This window comes from Brachypodium distachyon, chromosome 1 (assembly GCF_000005505.3).
Source record: "Brachypodium distachyon strain Bd21 chromosome 1, Brachypodium_distachyon_v3.0, whole genome shotgun sequence".
NCBI lineage: Eukaryota > Viridiplantae > Streptophyta > Magnoliopsida > Poales > Poaceae > Brachypodium > Brachypodium distachyon.
In genome coordinates, this window is record NC_016131.3 from 58,758,557 (window position 1) to 58,781,199 (window position 22,643).

General features: G+C 47.9%; 5 protein-coding genes across 5 annotated transcripts; 1 reads left to right on the forward strand and 4 right to left on the reverse strand.

The window, feature by feature from the left end:
* The first annotated feature begins 220 nt into the window (after positions 1-220).
* On the forward strand, positions 221-1,258 carry LOC100834159 (protein STRICTOSIDINE SYNTHASE-LIKE 10). Its single transcript, XM_003561472.1, has one exon. The coding sequence runs from the start codon at positions 221-223 to the stop codon at positions 1,256-1,258; it is 1,038 nt and encodes a 345-aa protein (XP_003561520.1).
* A 479-nt stretch (positions 1,259-1,737) lies between these two features.
* On the reverse strand, positions 1,738-3,052 carry LOC100824628 (uclacyanin 1). Its single transcript, XM_003557652.4, has 2 exons — positions 2,535-3,052; positions 1,738-2,412 (listed from the first exon to the last, which is right to left on the reverse strand). Exons 1-2 carry the CDS (start codon positions 2,707-2,709, stop codon positions 1,970-1,972), a joined length of 618 nt encoding a protein of 205 aa, XP_003557700.1. The 5' UTR covers positions 2,710-3,052; the 3' UTR covers positions 1,738-1,969.
* A 2,476-nt stretch (positions 3,053-5,528) lies between these two features.
* Positions 5,529-6,906, reverse strand: LOC100834460 (peroxidase 1). The gene is made up of 2 exons (XM_003561473.3): positions 6,403-6,906; positions 5,529-6,277 (listed from the first exon to the last, which is right to left on the reverse strand). The coding sequence occupies exons 1-2, from the start codon at positions 6,823-6,825 to the stop codon at positions 5,699-5,701; spliced, it is 1,002 nt and encodes a 333-aa protein (XP_003561521.1). The 5' UTR covers positions 6,826-6,906; the 3' UTR covers positions 5,529-5,698.
* Positions 6,907-16,991: 10,085 nt separating this feature from the next.
* Positions 16,992-18,524, reverse strand: LOC100835072 (peroxidase 1). The gene is made up of 2 exons (XM_003561474.4): positions 17,915-18,524; positions 16,992-17,808 (listed from the first exon to the last, which is right to left on the reverse strand). Exons 1-2 carry the CDS (start codon positions 18,320-18,322, stop codon positions 17,224-17,226), a joined length of 993 nt encoding a protein of 330 aa, XP_003561522.1. The 5' UTR covers positions 18,323-18,524; the 3' UTR covers positions 16,992-17,223.
* Positions 18,525-18,910: 386 nt separating this feature from the next.
* Positions 18,911-20,395, reverse strand: LOC100835377 (peroxidase 1). Its single transcript, XM_003561475.4, has one exon. It carries the CDS (start codon positions 20,293-20,295, stop codon positions 19,234-19,236), a length of 1,062 nt encoding a protein of 353 aa, XP_003561523.1. The 5' UTR covers positions 20,296-20,395; the 3' UTR covers positions 18,911-19,233.
* Between the last annotated feature and the right edge of the window lie 2,248 nt (positions 20,396-22,643).

The following is a 22,643-nucleotide window of genomic DNA, read 5'->3' on the forward strand; positions in this document are numbered from 1 at the left end:
CGAGTCCGACTGGATCTCGTACACGCGCACGAGCATAATGCACCGAGTCGGACTTGGGCACAACTACTATAAGGCCTGAGGCACCCGGCCGCTTCTCTCCACCAGAAACCAATAGCTCCAGCAATCCAGCAAACACAAAGAAGAGATCGATCTCGATCGAACGGCCGAGCACACAAGCTGATCTCCAGCAAGAAGCGAGACCAACCAAAGCAAATTTGAGATGGGGTGCAGCATGAGCCGTCTCGCCAAGGCGGCCATCTCGGTGGCCATCCTGGCTCTCCTCTTCATGCCCGGCGCCATGGCGGTTGCCGTCGCCAGCTTCGATGCCTCCCGTAGCCAGCGCTTACCTCTGCCTCGCGGGTATCTGCGTGGACCGGAGAGCGTCGCGTTTGACGGCGAGGGTCATGGTCCTTACAGCGGTGTCTCTGACGGACGCATCCTCAAATGGAACGGAGACAAGATCGGATGGTCGACCTACGCCTACGGCCCCGACTACAGCAGCGAGGCGTGCACCGCGTCCAAGCTCCGCTCGGAGACTGTCACCGAGAGCCATTGCGGGCGTCCGCTCGGCTTGCAGTTTCATCACAAGTCTGGGAACCTATACATTGCTGACGCTTACAAGGGGCTCATGTGGGTTGGCCCAAGCGGTGGGGAGGCGACGGTGTTGGTCAATCAAGTGGATGGCGCACCTCTACGCTTCACCAATGGGGTTGATGTCGACCAGATCACCGGGCAAGTCTATTTCACGGATAGTTCCATGAACTATCAAAGGTCACAGCACGAGATGGTTACCAGGACAGGGGACTCGACGGGCCGTCTCATGAGGTACGACCCACGGACGAATGACGTTACCACGCTGCAGTCAGGCATCACGTACCCCAACGGTGTCTCAATCTCTCATGACCGCACACACCTCGTGTTTGCGTCCACGGGCCCCTGCAAGCTTCTAAGGTACTGGATCAAAGGGCCTGAGGCTGGCAAGACCGAACCTTTTGCCGACCTTCCAGGTTACCCTGACAATGTTAGGCGAGACAGGAGGGGTGGTTACTGGGTGGCCTTGCACCGCGAGAAGAACGAGCTTCCCTTTGAATTTGGTAGCCATCTCCTCGCCGTCAGGGTCGGACCGAACGGGAAGGTACTCGAAGAGATGAGAGGACCTAAGAGCGTGAGACCGACGGAGATTAACGAGAGGGGCAACGGCAAGTACTACATGGGCTCCGTCGAGCTGCCGTATGTCGGCGTAGTTACGCATGAATAGGGATCTTTATATTTAGTTTCATATTTGTTATTCATATCTTGGTCCATAACTGAACGTGGTTTAGGATCCATGTAATCAATAAATTAGCATATGTCTTTCCTTCAAATGTTGACATTCAGATGCAGATCTACTTAAATTGCCGTGTTGTGTTCTGGTCGGTTTTCGGCAGTGTTCTGTTTTAGTTTTCCGCTGTGGTTTCTGAATTTCAGAGTAGCTGAACAAAACAGAGAGAACAGAGTAGTCGACTAACATAACACAGAAGATTTATTCTACTCTGAATGTAAGTATGCTGAACACATAGAAATGTTGTGAAAGAATTTCCAAGATTCAAAAGAACCATTTTGTATTCTGTTCTTGTTACCACTGGCAGATGAAGAAGCCACATGTGGTTTCAGAGTTTCAGTACCTGAAGCAGATGCAGAGCACTACTCTGAATGACAGTATATAAAAAGTGTCACATCCTAAAGCTAAAGATGATATGAAAGAATGAGAATATCTTTATTATTTATCGATCGAGAGATACAACAAATAAATCATCATACACTAGCCGTAACAATAATAATCGGAAGGAACATGCAGGGAAGCCAATGTGCATGCCAGAGAGGAAGGGGATCGATCGATACAAGAATCACAAGAACAGATCCGCAAATTTATCGACACGATTAAGGCCTTAAACGCTCAAAATTAAAGCCTTTGTCACCGACGCTCAAATCACATTGCCAAGGCGGCGGCCATGGCGACGGCGAGCGCGACGGCGGCGGCCTTGGCACCGGCGATGGTGGCGGCGGCGGAAGGCTTGGGCGTCGGCGAGCCCGTGGGCGAGGTGACGGTGGGGAGCTGGTCGTCGGTGGCCGCCGGCGCCATGGCCGGGGCCGGAGCAGGGGCGGCGACGGGGGCGACGCTCCTCTGTCCCCTGGGCTTGGCGGGGGCCTTGGCGGCGGGGGTGGCGGCGGCGGCGACGACGTTGACGGCGAGCTTCATGCCGGCGGCGCAGTGGCCGGGGACGCCGCAGATGAAGTACTGCTTCCCGGCGGTGCTGAGCTTGATGGTGGTCTTGCCGCCGGTGAAGCTCTTGTCGGTGCTGGCGGCGGAGCAGGCGTCGTAGCCGGCCTTGGTCGTCTGCACCACGTCGTGCGAAGACGGGTACGTGAACACTGCCATTCAGGCAAGGAAGAAGCTGTCAGTCTCAGAACAGATAATCCCCGCCGGCGAATTGAAGTAACTGGCCGGAGCCGGAGAAGAAGACAAATTAAGAGATCTAGTTATGTGAGCTTACCGAGGCTGTCTCCCTGGGTGAACTTCTGCTGGGCGGACCAGGTGTCGTAGTCGCCGCTGGTGTCCCAGTTCTTGCCGGCGCCGCCCACCGGGTGGACCGTCGCCGCCTCGAGCCCCGCGAGCGCGGCCATGGCCACAACGGCCACGAAGAAGACGGCACCTTTCGCCATTGCCATGGATCTCAACAAACAAGATTAATTGATTGAGGCTTTATTCTTGAACTTCACACAATGCAAAGCTAGTGGGCGCTGGCTGGTGAGAGTGAGCTGAGATCTGGAAGGATGATTTGGGGATGGCTGGTGAGCTGCAGAGCTTATATAGATGGAGCTGCAGGGCTTCTCGTCATGCCTGACATGGTTGACGGCCGGGGGGGTTGGTGGCCGGACGCGGCAATCCCATTGACCTGCAGGTAGCTAGCTTAGCTTAGCTAGCATCCTCTTCAACCACTCCATTATTAAGCGGCATTGCGTTGTTAGTAGCAGCTTCCCAGCTTGCTTGCTTTGGCTCCATGGCCATGTGCAGCTTCTCAAGTCTGAACGGTCGTGCTCAACAACTAGTATCATTATCTCTGTATTCATTTGTAGTACTCCGTACTTATTTAACATTTCTTAGTTTCCTGCTACCATTTTTTCTTCTTCTTTTGGTTGTTTGTTGGGGATGTTTGTGTACTGGTTTCCACGTTACGATCGACTACCAAAAGTTGAACAGCACCTACCAATACTATACTGTTGACGTATTATACTGTTCATGGCTTCCACGCCCAAAATTTGTGTCCCAAATTTCTTGGACGTATTATTGCGACCTTCCACCATTGGAACCAGGTTCGATTTTGCTAATTCTCGGTAGCATTGCATGAAATTTCTTATCTCTCGGCTGCTTAGATCGCGTAATAACTTATGCAAGTCTATTTGCTTCTGTGACTCGTATGATGTACAAGTTGGAACGTCCCCATTCTCATAATTGTTTGATTTTGTTAAACTTTATTGCAGTTTCTTGTGTAGGTTTTTTTATGTTCTTATTTTGCAGGGTGTTCACCAAACTTGAGTCTATATGTCTCCAATGATCGAGATCTTCCAAAAAAATGATCAAAGTTAGAGATGAAAGTTTGGTATTTTAAGAGATACTCCCACATATATGTACAGCCATGATTCCGTCACGCAGATCGATGATGTGACGCACCTAGAGTACTTCCATATGCACTTGCAGTAGGAATTCCAAAAGGAAAAAAAGAAAAGAAAACATTTTTTCGAGCGAAAAAAAGAACACATGGAGCTACTTAGTTCAAACTAAGGCACCATTGAATTAAAACAAAACAACAGGCGTAAAGTCAAGTTAATCATTATTAATCGCTCTAGGATATAATAATACCACACAAGCAACGAAATCAGTGGCACAAATGATGCATGTGGCACATGGTGGGTGCATGCTGCTTTGTATTGTATTGCCCTGTGTGTGAACTGTGAAGCACCGTCAACTTTGTGAGGTGGTAGGGTTTGGCCCTTGTGGGGGGGAGGGAAGATTCCTATATATATATCTAGATCATCGACCCTTGTGCAATGAGAAAATTGTGCTATGGATGCATGCATAAGTTTATGTCTTTGTTAATTTGATTATGTGCATGCTTATTGATGCATGTGGCTTTCACCTCACATCGACCTAAGCTTTGGCTTGCTCCAACGGTAAGATATGTATGTATGGCAACGGCTTGATTGAGTTTGAGTAAAGTGTAGCTAAGACTCTGTTTTTTTTCCCGAGCAAGTAGCTCTCGGATTAATTAACATATTCTATCTACAATGTAAAAAAAGGATTTCCTAACTAGCTTCTAGTTATATATCACGACTAGGAGAGTTGACCCGCGATTCGTCAATGGCTTACCGAGCAACGGCTATATGAAATCTCTGGCCTAAAAGGTTACCTGAAACATCTCTCAAGTTTTCCTGAGAACCCACAACGAGGGAGGGGAAATGAGATGACCAGTGGTTGTCCCCTGGTGCTTGGTGCTAAGCATAATTGTTTGGTCTAGGATATTGCTCGTTTTTCCTGTTTCTATTTTTGTAGTTATTGTTCTTTCTTGTGTAATTGTGTTTGTGCTATATTTAATACAGTAATTTATTCCAGTTTTAGAATGGTTTAGACAATTCGGCTGGAGAGCACAGGGTGACGGACAAGTGCTGATGTGCACAAGCGGAGCCACGTGTATGTTGAAGGGGGCCCGAGCCCATTGAGATTTTGTGAAGGACCAGGCCCATTTGCCTCCCCTTGGTTAAATTTTGTGAAGGACCAGCCTATTTGTCCTCTCAAGTTCTTGGTCCAAACTCCGCCACTGGATCCGTGAGTCCAGTCGGCCAGTTTTTTGGTGTCAAAGGCCCCAATCACACGGTTTATGTGTTCTAAGTGTGGTACTATGTATGAAGTTTTTTAGAAGTTAACTCTATCTGATACAAAATCCCCAATTATCGAGGTTCCATGGTATTTACTTAGAATATAAAAAATACACATAAATGTTCGTATTTTCTATGTGCTTGTAAATTCCATTGAAAAGGTATTTTTGTATATTGGGAAAAAACAACTTTCTGTGCTCTAAAAAGGTACCTAAATTTAAGCACTAATTACTTGGTTGTCTTTGCACAACACACACAAATCATATTCTGGGAAATTTTACATTCACACAAAGGCCTGGAATATTTATGAATCTATTTGTTTTCCAGAATTCATAGACATTTAAGAGGAAAACAAAATGTTTTTTGTATGTCAAGGGAGACAGAGCAGCTTTTGGGCCGTAAAGGGGCTCTTTCCTGTAACAACGAAAGCCCATTGAGAACCAATTCCGCATGTGAAACGTTGGTCCGACAGCCCGACATACGACCAAAATCCCCCTTAAAACTAGCATCAAGATTACGCTCAGAAAAAAAACTAGCATCAAGAAAACAATTAATCTCTACGATGAGGATGTTCTAAAAATTATACGGATGAAGAACGGAAATTAAGAAAACAATTAATTAGAATCAAGAAATAACGAATTAATGTTCCAAAAAGCCACCAATGATAAAGCATTACAAGCAACAAAAAAAGAAATTGGAAACAAAGCCGGTGCATCATCATATATTAGCATCAATCGACGAGAGGCAGCAGAAAAGAAAGAAATTGGCAAAACTAATTGGGCGATCAGTCGACGAAGATTGTGCAGCTCTCCCTGATCACGCCTTCTTCTCCGGTGAGCACGCCGACCCTGCCCATCTTAACCATGGACACAGCAAAGTCTTGGAAGAATGTGTCAAGCGACGACGCATTGTTCATGAGCTCGACATAGGCGCCCATGAGGCTGTCATGGTTGAGCGCGTCGTCGGAGCCCAGCAGCCCCTTCCGGCCACGCACCGACTGGTAATACCCCAGGTCGAACTTGTCCGTGGTGGCCGCGTCCAGCGGCACGACGCTGGCGACGTTCGCCGGCCCGCAGGTGGCGTTGAGCTTGGCCAGGTAGCCGGCGTCCAGCGCCGGGTCGGCGTCCCCGGCGCCGGTGTGGTTGTGCACGCGGCCAGAGAAGGACGGGCAGTGGGCGACGCCCAGAGTGTGCGCGCCGGAGAGGACCACGAGGTCTTTCATTGTGAGGTTCTTGGCGGCGAAGTACTTTGTGAGGACGGTCACGTTGCCGTCCGCCGGCGGCAGGTCGCGCTTCGCGTCGGCTGCCATGGAGATGTTGCCGTCCCGACGCCCTGTCTCCACCGGGTAGTCCGGACCATCGCTCTGCAAATATTTAATGGATTTCAGCAAAACAGAGGAATTTTATGGCTGCCGGAGCTGGCGAAGAAGAAGAAGAACAGAGGATTTATTAATGGCGGCCGGAGCTGGGGAAGAAGAAGGGGGCTTACGAATTTGACGGCGTCGCGGGCGGCGATGGTCATGAGGTCGGCGCAGGAGACGACGAGGGGGCATTCGGCCTCGACCTTGAGCTTGAGGGCCTCGATGACCTCGTATCCGCGGACGGTGAGGTTGGGGTCGGCGTGCTTCTCGGCGGTGCCGTTGTGGGAGTCGAGCATCAGGGACGCGTCGCAGCCGCGGACGAAGCAGTCGTGGAAGTGCAGCCGGAGGAGCCCCGCCCGGATGGTGGAGTCGTCGGCGAAGATCTTCTTCAGCTCCTTACGCACCAGCTCCTCCACGCCAGGGCACGTCTCGCTGTAGAAGTCCTGCTTCAGCGGCGACTCCTCTGCTTGCGCCAGGCAGAGGAGGCTCGCCGCCGCCGCCGCCATTAGCAGGAGGATCGTGGTTCTGCTGGAGGAAGAAGAAGACGCCATGGCCGTGAGCTTTGATCGAGCTTGCGATCGAGCTCTAGGAGTTGAAGATTCAATGGATGGATGAAGATGATGCTCGATCTTGGATGCATTTATACGGCCATTGAAGATGGAATGGTATGTATGTCGAGTTGACATTGCAGAGCGGAGCCATGGAAGTTCGTGCTCGCCATGAACGTCGATGACGTGCGCGCCATTATCGATCGCTGCAGCTGCTCGGTCTCAAGGTCAAGGGGGGATGGATTGAGTGAGTTTTTTTTAGGACCGCTTGCCTGTTTGGGAAATCTAGTCAAATCTTTCTGCCGGCGAAATCTAGGCCTTCATCTTGGATTATGGGCCCCAGCCCAACTTATACGCGGTCCGGCCCATTCTTCAGTTTATTTTATTTTTTGCATCTCTCATTCTTCAGACTGTTTTTAGTGCAAATGCCTTCCTCAAGTGTCGCTTCTTTGGTTTCCTAATTCTTGCTAGCACCATGAAATGTTCATAAAACTACCTTTTCAAGTTTATAATGTAAATTGTACTCCCTCCGATCCACAACTTTGTACTAAATCCAATACATTTATGATGGATCGGAGGAAGTATATTGCAAAAAATTATACCATTAGAAAAAGATCATTTGAAGTTTGTAATGATAAATTTTTGTGTTATAAAACTCATGTTACATTGATTGAACCGTTGACCTAGGGATACACATAGGCCCTTTACGGGAAGAGAGGTAGTATATGAGTATATCTTTACACCTATAAAAGATTCAATTGGTGGCGTGTTAATTTGGCACAAATTATCTTTATCTTTACTCATATAAAATACTCAATTGGTGGCGACGGTATATCATAACGTGTTACTAGCTTATTATTTTGATCATTTGTTGTTTTGCCACAATTCATTAAGCTGAAAACGAATATGAAGTATATGAAATCAACAATTAATACTCCCTCCGTCACATATTAAGTGACTCAAATTTATCCAAATATGAATGTATCTATGCCTAAAAAGCGTGTAGATACATGTAATAGAAAGTCACTTAATATGGGACGGAGAGAGTAATACAATATTCTTTTTAAACATGTTAATTTTTAATCCGTATCAACACACGTGTATTGTGCTCGTGATTACCTAGAGTGCCATTAAAATACAATCCAATAAATCATTAAAGAACAATTACTATGTGCCAATAAAAGCTGCATGCACACAATATATGCATCAGTTTATGCTTATCAATGATAGCAATAAAAGATAATAAAAAATCATTAAGAGACAATTACCATGTGCCAATAAAAGTTGTACACAATATATTCTTATCAAAGATACAAATACAAGACAATCCAACATTAGAAAACCATTAATATGTGCCAATAAAAGTTATAAATGATATATTTATTCCAATGAATGCATAATATCTGGCAGTAGCTAGGAAAGTAATGTAGTCCTCTCCCAAAATTGTAGGAAACATACCCATGATAAAAAGCCATGGCAAGCCAGTTATCTCTTCACAGTGCAGGCAGCCAATACTCTTTGGTGCAACCAGTGGTTTAACATCCCAGCAGCAGTATTCTAGTTGATCACATCAAGTAGTCCCTTTTTCCCCCAAGATGAGAACATTCTACGTGATGCTACTCGCCTGCGCCATCGGGGTAATCTGCTCAGGTACACATATACACACTGTTAGAATACTCATATGTTTAATTAGCAAGATGCAAACAAACTTTGTAATCTCTCTAGCAGCCATTGGTTAATTTCCCATATATAATTCTAGCTAATTAATTTGTTTCCTTGGTGTGCCCATATGTAGATGTGGCGATGAAGCCAGCAGCGATGGCAGATGAGAACATTGGTGTTGCCTTCAAGGAGAACAAGAACTGCACGTTTTTCCTCATCCCTGGCAAGAATTGTGATCTGGACAAGTGTGACGCACGGGCCATCGGAAAAGCCCGCTACGCAGGGGGCGAGTGTGTTCCAAAGGGATGCAGGTGCTTTTACTGTCTGCCACCTCGAAGCTGATCAATATTTGGTGTTGCTATGGCAGTGGGTTTTGGTCGAGCTATGACTAGCTACATTATGGCCATTGTATGTTACCAATTTGTTTTGAATTAAGAGGTGAACAAATTGCTCCAAAACGTCTCGATTGATGCCTAATCGTCTCGCTATAAATTTGCTTCGCCGGCGAGAGTTCTTTTTTTTTTAGGGGAACTCAGCATGCAGGGCCACACGGAGCCAACGCTTTGCGTGGCCCAGGGGCTTTCACCGGGCCGGGGATTGAGAGAGCCCACGATTAATTTGCTTGCTCCCCCGAGCAAATCTAGACCCATCAGCGGCCCACAGGCTTTCCAAGATCACTTGGTGGCTGACTCCACCGTTTGATTTGGCACAATCATTAAGCTGAAAAAGAATATGAATTATATAAAGTCGACAATTAATAGTACTCCTCCGTCTCGAAATTATTTTGAGACGGAGGGAGTAGTACATATTCTTATTTTTTAATATGTATCAAAGCACGGTATTGTGCCAGTGTTTACCTAGAATACCACTAAATACAATCCAATAAATCAAATAACAATTACAATAGCACACAATATGTTTATCAAAATACATGCTTACCAAGTATAGCACTAAAAGACAATCCGACAGATCATTAAGGGACAATTACTATTTGCCAATAAAAGTTCTGGCAAAAATTTCATCCATCGATGAAATTTCCTCTAAATTTTCAAATCCACCAAATGGAAGAACATGACTTAACTTGTACCAAAACCAATTCAAACGAAACAAGAGCATGGGCTTTTTTGAACTTTCAACTTGACGTGAATTCAAATACCCTCAAGGGATCGGAAACAATGGATTTTACACACTTAATTTGTGTCAAATATTTGGAACCATAATTCTCGACAGCGTATGATAATCAAACATGAAACCTGCGGTAGAAGCCTGATCGCGCATCTACCTGTTCTTTGCTGGTTTAAATAAACACTCTATTGTAAACTCAGCACGAGAAATAAACACATTCTAGAACGAGTGAATCGCGCCTCCCCTTCCCACGACAGATTCCCCACCTCACATCCTGGTGCAACCTCCTACCGAGGCCGAGGACCACTCATGTTGTTGTTTCCCTCAGTCTTAATTCCTTGTTGGGCACAACCATGCATCGCAACCATCCAATGAAGCGACGGAGAGATCGTAACACCCGCTGCCAGGATGGAGTTTGACATAAAAAAATTTATTTGCCCCATCAAATCGCTAACCCGTGTATTTTTCATGCAAAGATTTCTTATTCTATAACATGCATATGGAGACCTATAATTATGCATTGAATATTATCAGATATTTGACACTTTTAGGACGTTTGTGCACGTGTACACTTACTGGTCAATATGAAAGATATTCCAATACAAGACAATACCAACAAATCATAAAGAACCATTACTGTGTGCCAATAAAAGCGGGACACAATATATGCTTATTTTGGATACCATTGAAAGAGAATCAAACAAATCTTTAAAAACAATTACTGTGTGCCAATAAAAGTTCTACACAATATACTATATGCTTATTTTGAATACCGTTGAAAGATAATCCAGCAAATCTTTAAAAACAACGGTTTTGCCATATGTAAGTTGCCTGATTTTTAGTTAGAGATAAGTTGCTTCATCGACCGTTGGATATGATTTGTGCTTTAAGATTCGAACGGATGATGAAAAAAGAAGGGTAAACGAGATCTAGATACTAATCCAACGGCTCTGATTCGTCAATTTAGATTTAAGCTTTTTGCTTAAAAATCAGGCCACACCCTAAAAACAATTACTATGTGCCAATAAAAGTTGCAATCAATATATTTATTTCAATACGTGCAATATCTGACAGCATAGGAATTGAAAGTAAATAAGTCTACCCAAAATTGTAGGAAACATACCCATTATAAAAAGCCATGCAAAGCAGTCTCTTCCTTGTGCAGGCAAAACCAACAAGCTTTGGTGCAACTAACAGTAGGTTTAACATCCCAGCAACAGTATTCTAGTTGACATCCACTCCCTTTTCCCCCCCAAGAGAGAACATTCTACGTGATGCTACTCGCCTTCGCCATCGGGGTAGTACTCTGCTCAGGTAATACACACACACACACTGCACATTAATTAACCCATGTGCGTTTGTTAGCATGCAAACAAACTTTTCTATGGTTAATTTCCTGCACATCCATGCATATAGATGTGGCGACGAAGGCAGTGATGGCAGAGGACACTGATAATGCCTCGGAGAACTGCACGTTTCTGCCCATCATCCCTGGCAAGTGTGATCTGAACAAGTGTGACGCCGACTGCACACGACGCGCCGCCGGAAAAGGCCGTTTCTCGGCGGCTGAGTGTGTTCCGAAGGGATGCAAGTGCACGTATTGTCTGCCACCTCGAAGCTGAGCAATACTCTGTGGTTTTGGTCGAGCTATATATGACTACGTAGTAATACATGGCAACTGTTACCAACTTGTTTTAATTAAATAAGATGAGAGCGTACAATTGCTCTAAAAAGTCTCGATTGATCGATGCATAAACGTCTTGCTGTAAATTTGCTTCGATTCATCGATCTTTAATTTTCTACGGTTGATCTTCCGTAAATTGTCGGCTAAAATCCTTTCTCGATTTTAGAGTTGCTAAACCATCTGAAAAAAAAATCTCAATGTGCAAATGCATACTATAATTCTTTGCCAGCAAATTACAAGAGACATTAAAACACCAAAACACAATTAAAACCCAGCGCCGAATCCCGTCATCGTAGCCGGCGAGCAACACATCACGGCTATTCTGCTTGCACGAGCACACGCTTGCACTGTCCCACCATCCTGCGGAAGTGCGAAAATATGGGCGTTAGATTAAAAAGCACAATGCGAGTAAACACAAAACCCACCACATCAAAGGTACTTGTGCACATAATAACTACCGGTTTTGCTAAGTTTACCGCGGAATCATCGACATTCAGACAAGCTTTTTCATATTGACTAATTGCGTCCTAAACAGCATCTGAGCCCATTTTGTGTCGGATGTAACCACTAGCCAGCAGGTTGACTGGCGATCAACGTTAGTTTCGCCCCGCTTGTGTAGCTCTGCAACGTCCAGGTCTGTCTAGCGCCATCGGGAACAACGAGGTGGGCCACCGCGAGCCAAAGCGCGAGCGAGACAAGGGATGTGGCCTGAGGGAGAGCAGCCATGGTGTAGAACTTGAAGTTCAAACCCGAGCCTCGAGCAGGCTTCGTTCGGTTTCGGTGTTCCCTGTCGGTATTGGGGAGGGACCGAGGTGGATTGGAGGGAAAGTAAAGTACAATTAATCCCAGCAATCCCTCTTGATCCTCGACGGTCTGGGGGTAACCAAACTGAGCCTGATCGACCCGCCGGGCCGGCCGGGAGGTGAAGACGTGGAAGAGACCCGGCCAATCGAGCGACCTCCGCGAAGTATGCCAGCAACAAAGCAGCAACGGGGAGAGGTCCGTCGTGGGCCAGCAAGTAATACTTTCTCCGTCCCGGGATACAAGTTTGTCTAAGAATAGACGTATTTATATATTAAGATAATATTTCGACATTTAATATGGGACGGAAGGAGTAACCGATAAGAATCTAACTAAGTTGGGCCTCCGGTGTACTCTGACAGGACCTATACAACCCGCTGCAACATCCGTTAAGACCGCACTGGCCAGGTTGTTGCCCAAAACCCCGTTTTTTTTCCCAAATCCGTGAAATCCCGGCCTGTCTAAGCGTTTGAACGGCCTACGTTTGAGGCCGGCCTGAATGCTCACCGTCCATTTCATTTTGTGTGGTGTAGATGAACGTCGTGGTGAGTTTCAACAGGCTTCCATCGTACGCAGAGCATTTTCGTCTGCTTTTCCTTGTTTCAATATATGCTTATCTAGGATATCATCAAAAGACAGTCCAATAGATCATTAAAGAACAATTACTACGTGCCAAAAAAAGTTGTACACAACATATGTATATCAGCATATGCTTATCTTAGATACCAATAAAAGACACCCAACAAATCACCAAAGAACAAATGCTATGTACCAAATAAAAGTTGTACGCAATATACGCTTATCTAGGATACCACCAAAAGACAATCCAATAAATCTTTAGAAACAATTAGCAATGTGCCAATAAAAGTTGACGCTTATCTAGGTATTTCAATACATGCAATATCTGGCACTAGGAAAGTAATTAAAGTCTTCCCAAAATTTGCAGGAAGCACAGCCATTATAAAAAGCCATGGCAAGCAGGTTATCTCTTCAAAGTGCAGGAAGCCAACAAGCTTTGGTGCAACCAGTGGTTTAACATCCCAGCAACAGTACCAGTCTAGTTGACATCAACTCCATTTTCTTCCAGGATGAGAACCTTCTACATGACGATGCTACTTGCCTTCGCCATCGGAGTACTTTACTCAGGTACTCGCTTCGATTCTAAATTGTTGTTGAAATATTACATGTACCTAGACGTCTTTTAAGAATAGATATATTCATATTTGGGCAAATTTGAGACAAGAATTTTGGATCGGAAGGAGTACGTATATACACGAAAGTAACTTTCTATCTCCATTGGTTAATTTCCCATATATACACGTAGCTAACTTGTTCCCTTGTGTTTCCCATAGATGTGGCGACGAAGGCAGTGATGGCAGCAGAGAATGTTGACAACGCCTCAGAGAACTGCACGTTTCTCCCGGTCATTCCCGGCGATTGTGAATTGAACAAGTGTGACGCGGAATGCACACGACGTGCCAGCGGAAAGGGCCGTTTCTCGACGGCCGAGTGTGTTCCAGAGGGATGCCAGTGCACATACTGTCTGCCACCTCTTGCTTCTCGAAAGCTGAGAAATTAATACTGGTGTGTTGCTATGGCAATATATGGTTTTGGTCGAGCTATGAGCGCCTAATTAAGATGCATACATGGCCACTGTTACCAGTTTGTTTTGATTAAGATGAGAAGAATTGTCCCGAAAGCTATTGTTGGTGTTGTTGTTGCCTAGTCTCTTTTCATGCGATTACCAGGAAATGTGAAATCAATCGAGCAGCAGCAGGCGAGGGCGAATTGACGGCGGAGCAGAGCCTCCGGATCGCGCCCTTGTGGGCCAGACGGAGCCGTGGCCCGCGCGGGCTGCAAATCTAGACCCATAAGCGGCCCACAGGCTTTCGATTGATGACTCCGAATTGAGTCACAAGCGTCCCAACAGGCTTTCATAAGCCTAGCCGGCCCGATTCACGTCAATATCTAGACCCATCATTTTTGATGCTTCCTCTAAAAAAAAAAACAAATCACTTGTGATGCTTCCACTGTGAAATCTTTATTTTTACACGCCGCAGTTAGATCTTTGGGAACAAGGCGCCTAGTTTCCTTTTTCTTTTCCTTTGTCGTCGAATTGTGCAGAGTGATGCGTTACCCTTTTTTTTTTCCCCGGAAGGCGTGAGATCACGTGGACAAGAAAGTTTGGCAAGCTGTTTGTTACAAAATGGGCAGTGTTCCTTTCGCTTTGGCCACTTAAAGGGCATTGCCTATTTGACTTATGTAATAAGGGCATATGCTAATGCAGCTGTGCAAGAGCAGATAACTTTGTGGATGTAACTAGCTAATGGTTTGTCCGCGAGATGAACTAGCAGGGGTTGTCTGGTTTGAGTTCAGTCTTGTCCTCTAAAACCAAATTATTGATGAGCATATGGAGTTGCGGGCGAATTATTGATGAGTATAGGAGAAAAGCTTGGATTTTCTCCTATTCACAAGTGCACTGCTGCAGTCCGAATGCTTCCATAGGGCGATCTTATTGATGAGCATCTTCACATGGGAGAATCCACATGTCTTGAAGCAATGTACAGGTTTTGCAAAGCGGTGGTGGCAGTGTTTGGCGGAGAGTACTTTGAGAGGACCAAATGCTGAAGACACGGCTAGGCTCATGGCAGTTGGCAGTGCAAGGGGGTTCCCTGGGATGCTTGGGAGTATTGATTGCATGCATTGGGAATGGAAAAACTGTCCGTTTGCTTGGCAGGGGATGTATAAAGGGCATGTTGAAGGTTGTACCATTTGTCGAGGGGATGACCCCGGGTAGGATCATGACGACACGCCTTAGCTGAGATGACAAAGGCAAAGCCGGCATGGCCATGTATGCCGGCACCGTTGAGCCAAACTAATACTGAGCCGGCATATCGGGAGTATGCCGGCACGACTATCTTATCTTATGAACTTGCAGGATAAGGACGAGCACCCTGATCTCGGCCAGCGCCGAGATGTCTTAACGGTCTTATTCTGACCGCACGGCACACAGTAAAGCAGCGCTATCTTCATCATGAGAAAGCAGTCGCCGCTTACGTTGCGGTGCCAGGCGATTGCGCAAAGGAAGCACCGAAAGAGAATTTCTGACGGGAGCCGGCAGGTGGCAGCAGTACTTGTTGCAGGGTGACAGGAAAAGTAAAGTTGTCTTGTCCCCTGCGGTGCCACCCGGAAGGAACCAAGCCGCGTGCCGGCGGGGCTCAAGGAAGGTGACGTTAGGACTCGACCCGCATGTTAGTGTGACACAGGCGGCCTATAAATAGAGAACTACTCCTCCCCGAGGAGAGGACGAACACTTAGGCATCTAGGGTTTTCCCCTTCTTCTTCTTCTTCTTCTTCTTCCTCAAGAATACAGCTCAAGGAGCGCCATTGTAGAGCTTGCCTATCTCGGCCAATACAACAAAGTAGAAGTATGAGTCTTACCTCGGCATGAGGGTTCCGAACCTAGGTAAATCTGTGTGTGCTTGTGCATCTGTGCGTGTTTACCTTCACGTCCTCCCTCCTCCGGTTCCTCCTTCGTTCATCGGCCCCAAGTTAAGCCATCATATGGCATCTGTCGTGACACCGCCACGACACCGTTATACTTGAAGCAGTAGCATCTCACGACTTGTGGATTTGGCACTCTTTTTTCGGCATGGCGGGGCCTCATAATGATATTGACGTGCTTCAACATTCTCCGGTGTTGTCAAGGCTTGTCGAAGGTCAAACTCCTGAGTGCAACTTCGAGATCAATGGCCACCACTACACAAAAGGGTACTACTTACCAGATGGTATTTATCCCAGGTGGTCCACATTTGTGAAGACGATATCTGTCCCCAATACCAACAAAAAAAGAGCTTTCGCAAAAGAGCAAGAGGGTTGTTGGAAGGATGTGGAGCGGGCATTTGGTGTGCTCCAGGCTCGGTGGGCTATTGTTCGTCACCCTGCAATAACATGGAGTGTTGACACAATGTGGGAGGTGATGACCGCGTGTGTGATCATGCGCAATATGATTGTGGAGGATGAGAGAGAAGGAGCCAATGAACTAGGAGGATGGGACTTTCAGGGGCCTTTGATTGAGCCGGAGCATGCACCACAAGAGTTCGAAGCTTTTCTCCAGATGCATCATGAGATTCGTGACCAAGATACTCACAGCCAACTCCAGGAGGATTTGGTTGAGCACATATGGAGGCACAAAGGAAACCAATAGACCTCAATTGATGTTCTTGTAAGCTGTAATTTTTTAGTGGTCTATGCTGCCCGTCAAGCATTTCTGGGAAAAAAAAGAAGGTTCTTGTAAGCTGTAAGTTTTCATTTTTGTTGGAGCAAGGAAGCTGGCTGGATTTGCATTGTTCAGTTCGGTGCATATTTAGCAAGGAAGCTAGCTGGAGCTTCTTGTGTCTAGTGACGAACATATTTCGCATGTCAGATTTTGATTTATATATGGTCTGATTTTGAAACTATAATAGAATCCCAGTTCAATTCAGATTCTGCATATCCTTGTTGTTCAGCTAAACTTTTTTTTGAGCTTTTGTTCAGCTATACTAGAAGCTATATATGTGGTGTGATTTTGCTATGCTATGGTCAACGTTCACGGTTTCAGTTCAGACAGTTTGTATCCATGTTTATTTATCATTAGCTGTTTTTATGTCATTAATTTGTATGTTTTTAAATTCAAATAAAGTATGCATGTGTGCTAGCAAGAAATGCAAAAAAAAACGCATTTTCGGACATGTAGATGTCCGTTTGGAGGACGCCGTTGGGTGATGGTGAGGGCGGACATTGGCCGGACACACGTCCGTTTGGGATACATCATTGGATGATGGGGCGGACACTGGACGGACATATGTCCATTTGCTTCTCCAAACGGACAAAAAAAAAAGGACATTTGGGAAAGAAATTTGGGGAATCCGAGATGTTCTAACACGATGGTTGAAGATGGACATCCAATGTGTACACAAACAAATCCAAACCATTACACACTGAATGAATTTATTCAAATAATCCTAGAGAAGAACCAATTGACCACAAGAAGAAGAAGAAAAAAACAAATAATCCAGTACAGAATCATCACATTGCAGTTTAATCATGCTTGAACAAATAGCACCGGTAGCTCAGCCGGATCACTGTCGTCAGTTGACACGGTTGCACTTGATCCTGATCTCTCCCTGGTCGCCGGTGAGCACGCCGACGGCGCCCATCTTGGCCATGGATTCCGCAAAGTCGCTGAAGAAATGCCCGTCATACCTGCCGGTCGCGGCGCGGCGGACGTAGGCGGCGGTGACCGGGTGCTCCATGAGCGCGGCGTCCGACTGCAGCAGCCCGCGCTTGCTCGCCACGTGCCGGTAGTAGCTCGTGTCGAACGTCCCGCAGCTCCCGGCGTCCATCTCCGCCGCCGCGCCGCCATTGCCGCCATTGTTGCCGGGGCACCGCAAGCGCAGCCTGGCCGCGTACCTGCCGTCGAGCGCCGGGTCCGTGACGCACGTGGCGTTTGCGCCGGAGTAGAGCCGGTCGGCGAAGGAGGAGCAGTGCGCCTTGCCGAGCGTGTGCGCGCCGGAGAGCACGGCGATGTCCTTGGCGTCCATCCCTTTCCCGGCGAAGACCTCCACCATTACCGTCATGTTCCCGTACAGCGGCGGAAGCTCGCCGCAGTTGCCGGCGCTCGAGCTCCGGCCGTCTCTCCGCCCCAGCGCCACCGCCCACCTCGGCCCCTTGCTCTATTTTGCCCCACAAAAACAGAGGACTGAAATTCATCCCGATTTTTGCTCCAATCGGCGGACGCCATTGATGAAATTAGAAGGTGAATCGGGAGAGATTGGGTACCAGGAGGACGGCGTCGCGGGCCATGAGGGCGAGGAGGTCGGCGCAGGATACGGTGGCGGGGCATGCCGTCTCGAGCTTGTCCTTGACGCGCGCCACGGCGTCGAAGCCGCGGAGGCTCTCGTTGGGCTTGCCGTCCTTCTCCGTGGGGTTCGCGGCGTCGGTGGTGTCGAGGAGCACGGAGGCGTCGCAGCCCTGGACGAAGCAGTCGTGGTAGTGGAGCCGGAGCAGGGACGCGGCCAGGTCCGGCGACGCCCGGAGGATCCGCGCCGTCTCCCTGAACACGATCGTCTCCGCCTCCGGGCACGTCGCGTTGTAGTACCCGAACGCGATGCCGGTCCCGTTCCCCTCAGAGGCGCACAGGAGCGGCGCCAAAGCGAAGGCCAAGGCGGCGAGCCATGCCGCGGCCATCTTGCTAGAGCTTGACGGGCGAGCTAGCTAGCGATGGGGCACTGTAGAGTGTGGAGTGTGCTCTGTGCTGCAAGGAAGCTGGGTGCTGTGTATTTAGGGCTCTGATCTTGTGTGGTTCTGCTGTTGATGGGACATTTTTTTAGTGGCGAGGTGGCTGGCTGGCAGCAGCTTCGATTCTGGCTGCGAGTTGACTTGGGAGGGACGCCATTACGAGCTTGCAGCGGATCCATGACGCGCCGCGACGGCCGGTGATTCGGGGGGATAGTTGTTTATGCGTGCGAGGCAGCCGACCTTGCACGCTACGTGCACCTGCCTTGGGGTTTGCAGATATATATACTTAACTCGAACGGAAGGAGGAAGAAGAAGAGCCATTGGGCCCAATCTTAGATTGTTTGACTGGGCCTGTCGGAACCATATGGGCCTACGAGAGCACCAAAGGATCGAAGCCACCTTTCCTGGGCTAGCATAAGGCCCAAGCTCGCATTTGCATGAGCACATAGGCCTAGGCCTTATTATTCATTCACGAAAGTTGTGATGAACGGCACTAGTTGTTACATACAAGGAGTACATCATTATGACACCAGGAAGGCAAAAAACATGGGAAAATGTCTTATTACGTTACTCCACATGTCATTGTTACATGATGAACTGAGCCAAACCCCCAGGAAAAAGGGAAAAAAAATCAAAACAAGAAATTCACCAAGCAATCAGTGTTACAAGCAAGCACGACCAGCAAATATACATACACACTTACATACAAAGGAATAAATGTAACCATATGTTGAAATTAATCAAGCGCGCACACACACATATATATATATATGTGTGCGAAGAGATGCAATCTCAAATTAAAAGTTGCGTGTAGTTAATTAAGCATGCATGGTTATTCCGATGCATAAGAGATGGATGGATTAGTGGTGGCTGTTGACGACGTAGCACTTGTTCCTGATCTCGCCCTGATCCCCAGTGAGCACGCCAATGCTCCCCATCTTCACCATCGACTCTGCAAAATCCCTGAAGAACTCTGCCACAAACATCCCCGTAGCCTGCCTCTCCACATAAGCCCTCGTCTCCTCATCCTCCAGCAACGCAGCATCAGAATGCAGCACGCCACGCCGCTTAGCGACAAGCCGGTAATAACCGGCATCGAAGGTCTCGAAGCTCCCGGCGTCCATCTCGGCGAGCGTCGTGTTGTCGGCGAGGCTCTGGCAGCGTGACCTCAGAGCGGTGACGTACTCCCCGTCGAGCTCCGGGTCGACGTCGGCGAGGTTATTTGCGCCGGTGTAGTTGTAGAGGCGGTCGGAGAAGGACACGCACCGGGCGGTGCCGAGCGTGTGGGCGCCGGAGAGCACGACGATGTCTTTTGGGGAGAGCCCCTTGGCGGCGAACATGGCGGCGAGGCGGGTGAAGTTGGAGGTGGGCGGCGGGAGCTGCTTGGTGTCGTTGGCGACGGAGCGGAGCCCGTCGCGGCGGCCGAGAGGGACGGCGTAGGACGGGCCTGAGCTGAGGAAGACGGCGTCGCGGGCCATGAGGGCGAGGACGTCGGCGCAGGAGACGGTGGATGGGCAGAGCGCGTCGAGCTTGTCCTTGACCCGCTGCACGGCGCCGAAGCCCCGCAGGCTCTTGTTGGGCGGCGCGTCCTTCTCGGCGGTGGCGGCGGGGATCGGGGTGTTGGGGCCGGAGTCGAGGAGGACGGACGCGTCGCAGCCGCGCACGAAGCAGTCGTGGAAGTGGAGACGGAGGAACGGGCCGGCGAGCGTCGGGGATTCTTTGAGGATGGCGAGCATCTCTTGGCGGACCGTCTTCTCGAGCTCCGGGCAGGACTTGCTGTAGAAGTTTATGTCTAGCTGGGCTGTGGTCAAGGTCGGCGGCGCGAGGAGAAGGAGCAGGAACAGGGCGGCGGCCGTGGATTGTTGTAGCAGTGCCGGCGTGGACATGCCGCCGGAGAGAGACGACGACCTCGAGGTGGCCATAGATGTTACTTGGTTGCTGTGCTAGAGATCGAGAGGAAGAGATCAGATCGATTGTTACTATGGCTTACTGCTTGTTTGGGTTTGGGGATTTCCGTATGGAGAGGAGGCGACTTATATAGTTGTCAAGGTACAGGGTTAGCATTTTGCATTAGTGATGATGACAGTTGTTGGTGGTGCTAATTAGCAGTAGATCGATCGTTGATTAGTGTTGACGTGCAGTGTAATGGTAGTAAGCATGCAGGTTTAGGAGCTTTAGGCCTTAGTAGCACGTGTTCGGTCGGTCTTCACTGGCCTGTCACGGCAGGAAATCAGGAAACGAACAACAAGAAGAAGAAATTAAGCAGCAGCTTACAAGTTAGAGCTAAGTAGTATAGCCTTAGCCCCCAATGAGTCATGAGTGATCAGGGGAACGAAATGATCATCCACGGACCATTATTCTAAATGGAATGATTTGTTTGTAGAATCACATGTAATAAGTTTTAATTTCCAGACTTGTAGTTAAGCTAGTACTACAAGATGCACGCAGAGTAAAGCAAAGCGTGATTTAATTACATCCCTGCATGCATGCATGCTTCCATGTAACTCCAAGCTAGCTTCAGACTACAGTAGTTAAATTGAGCCTCAGAACAGTAGGACACAACTACAAGCTATAGAACATACTACTCTTAATTCTTGAGGTGATTTAAAATCGATGGCACAGAGGAAAAATGTCAAAAACCTTTCCAGGATTAAGCTATAGGTAGCTACCAACCATACGTATACATGCATGCATGAAACATGGGATTAAGTAAGAGCTCGGCAGTAGCACACGCGTTGCAGTTTCTGGGGGCGTGCGTGCAGTGCACAGCCAGGAAATTAAACTACACGCATGCAATTGCAATGCAATGCATGCCAAGATCAGCTCAGCTCACGGTGGTTAGCCGTCCGTCCCGTCCCCGTCCGATGGATAGCTCTCTCTCTGTCTGTGGCCGTAGCTTCAAAGGAAACAATTTGCTAGCCAGACTGACAAATATACACACACTGCTGAAAAAAGAAGAAACAAACCCCCAAGGCCGGCCTATTCATGCATATTGCTTCCAAGGCAACATATGTGTATGCACACACACACGCTGTACATATGTCGCTGACACATATATATGCTGGTGTCTGGTCGCTGTTTGGGGTTGGTTCTAAGTTTGTTACCTACACTATTTACTCATGCATCCTGTCACAACCAACAAAGTACATACACACGATCCATATTACTGTATTCATCAGCTATATACACTACACAGGGACAGGTCGGCTGCAATTCGACAGTGCATGCATGTCAGAGATGGATCATGGGTCGAGTGGATTTTACTGCAAGTTCGATCATAACAACTACTGTACTACTGTTTACTGAAGGGGAGAAAAGAAGCATCGGTTGGTCAGCTGCGTTAATTTGCCGGCCCAGCAAATTTTTTTTTTTGCCTGCTTTAATTTCTTCAACGACACAAGACTGAGATCGATTCTTTACCGGTAACTTAACTCTAGAGTGTGAGACTGAGTGGTGAAACTCCTTTCAAGTCTCGCTAAATTCCTCTGTTCCCTTCAAACAACAGCAAGGTAGGATCCTGACGACAGTTATGAGAGCATTCATCCTGGGTGGGCAGCGCGGAGACCAATTTTAGGTGGGCCTCGGCCGGCCCGGTCCAGACTGTAGTTAAGGCCATTCCGACTGGCCCACTACTTTCGCCACAGACTCAAGGCCGGTTCAGTCGGTTGGTGTTTGTCGTTGGTCTTGTCTCTTGAGGTTTATTCAATCTAACTTCCACCATATTACTCGTCCGAGGTTTAGTACCGACGGCGGAGCAGGGTGAGGAACTCGTCGGATAAGCCCTCGACGACGCGGTAGGGGTCTGGCCGAAGATGGCCATCTGCCAGTGCTGCGACTCCGACATGCAGTGGCACTTGAACCCGTTCTCGTCGCATAGCTTCCGGCACATCTGGCTATACCATCCCCATGTAGCTTCTGCAGCCCCTTGGCCTTGATCCGGTTCGCGGTCGTCTTGGGCGTCAGGAAGTCGCTTTTCCCCATCCCGCCGCCGGAGAAGAGCCGCAGGTTCGGGCCAGTGACCGAAGAGATTAGGGAAGGCTTGCTAGAAAATGACTTGTTTCTCACGAGACTTGCGCAAGAATTATCGAAAAATAGTAAAATAAAATTTAAAGTAATTTAATGATTTATGAATTTGAAGATGATTTTTTATTTTTAAGAAGCTTGAAGTCGGTTCATTCCTGGTTTTCACAGATCAACGGTTCAGATCATCCCGCGACTGGACGAACGGCCCAGATTAGGCCTTGTAGGAGGCAACAATGGCGCCCGATCC

Bases quoted from the DNA above. Each gene is read 5' to 3' on its own strand.
- LOC100834159 (XM_003561472.1), top strand. From the start codon at position 221: ATGGGGTGCAGCATGAGCCGTCTCGCCAAGGCGGCCATCTCGGTGGCC.
- LOC100824628 (XM_003557652.4), bottom strand. From the start codon at position 2,709: ATGGCAATGGCGAAAGGTGCCGTCTTCTTCGTGGCCGTTGTGGCCATG. The intron at 2,413-2,534 runs GTAAGCTCACAT...CCTGAATGGCAG, and splicing joins CACCCAGGGAGACAGCCTCG to TGTTCACGTACCCGTCTTCG.
- LOC100834460 (XM_003561473.3), bottom strand. From the start codon at position 6,825: ATGGCGTCTTCTTCTTCCTCCAGCAGAACCACGATCCTCCTGCTAATG. The intron at 6,278-6,402 runs GTAAGCCCCCTT...AAATATTTGCAG, and splicing joins CCCGCGACGCCGTCAAATTC to AGCGATGGTCCGGACTACCC.
- LOC100835072 (XM_003561474.4), bottom strand. From the start codon at position 18,322: ATGGCCGCGGCATGGCTCGCCGCCTTGGCCTTCGCTTTGGCGCCGCTC. The intron at 17,809-17,914 runs GTACCCAATCTC...GGGGCAAAATAG, and splicing joins CCCGCGACGCCGTCCTCCTG to AGCAAGGGGCCGAGGTGGGC.
- LOC100835377 (XM_003561475.4), bottom strand. From the start codon at position 20,295: ATGGCCACCTCGAGGTCGTCGTCTCTCTCCGGCGGCATGTCCACGCCG.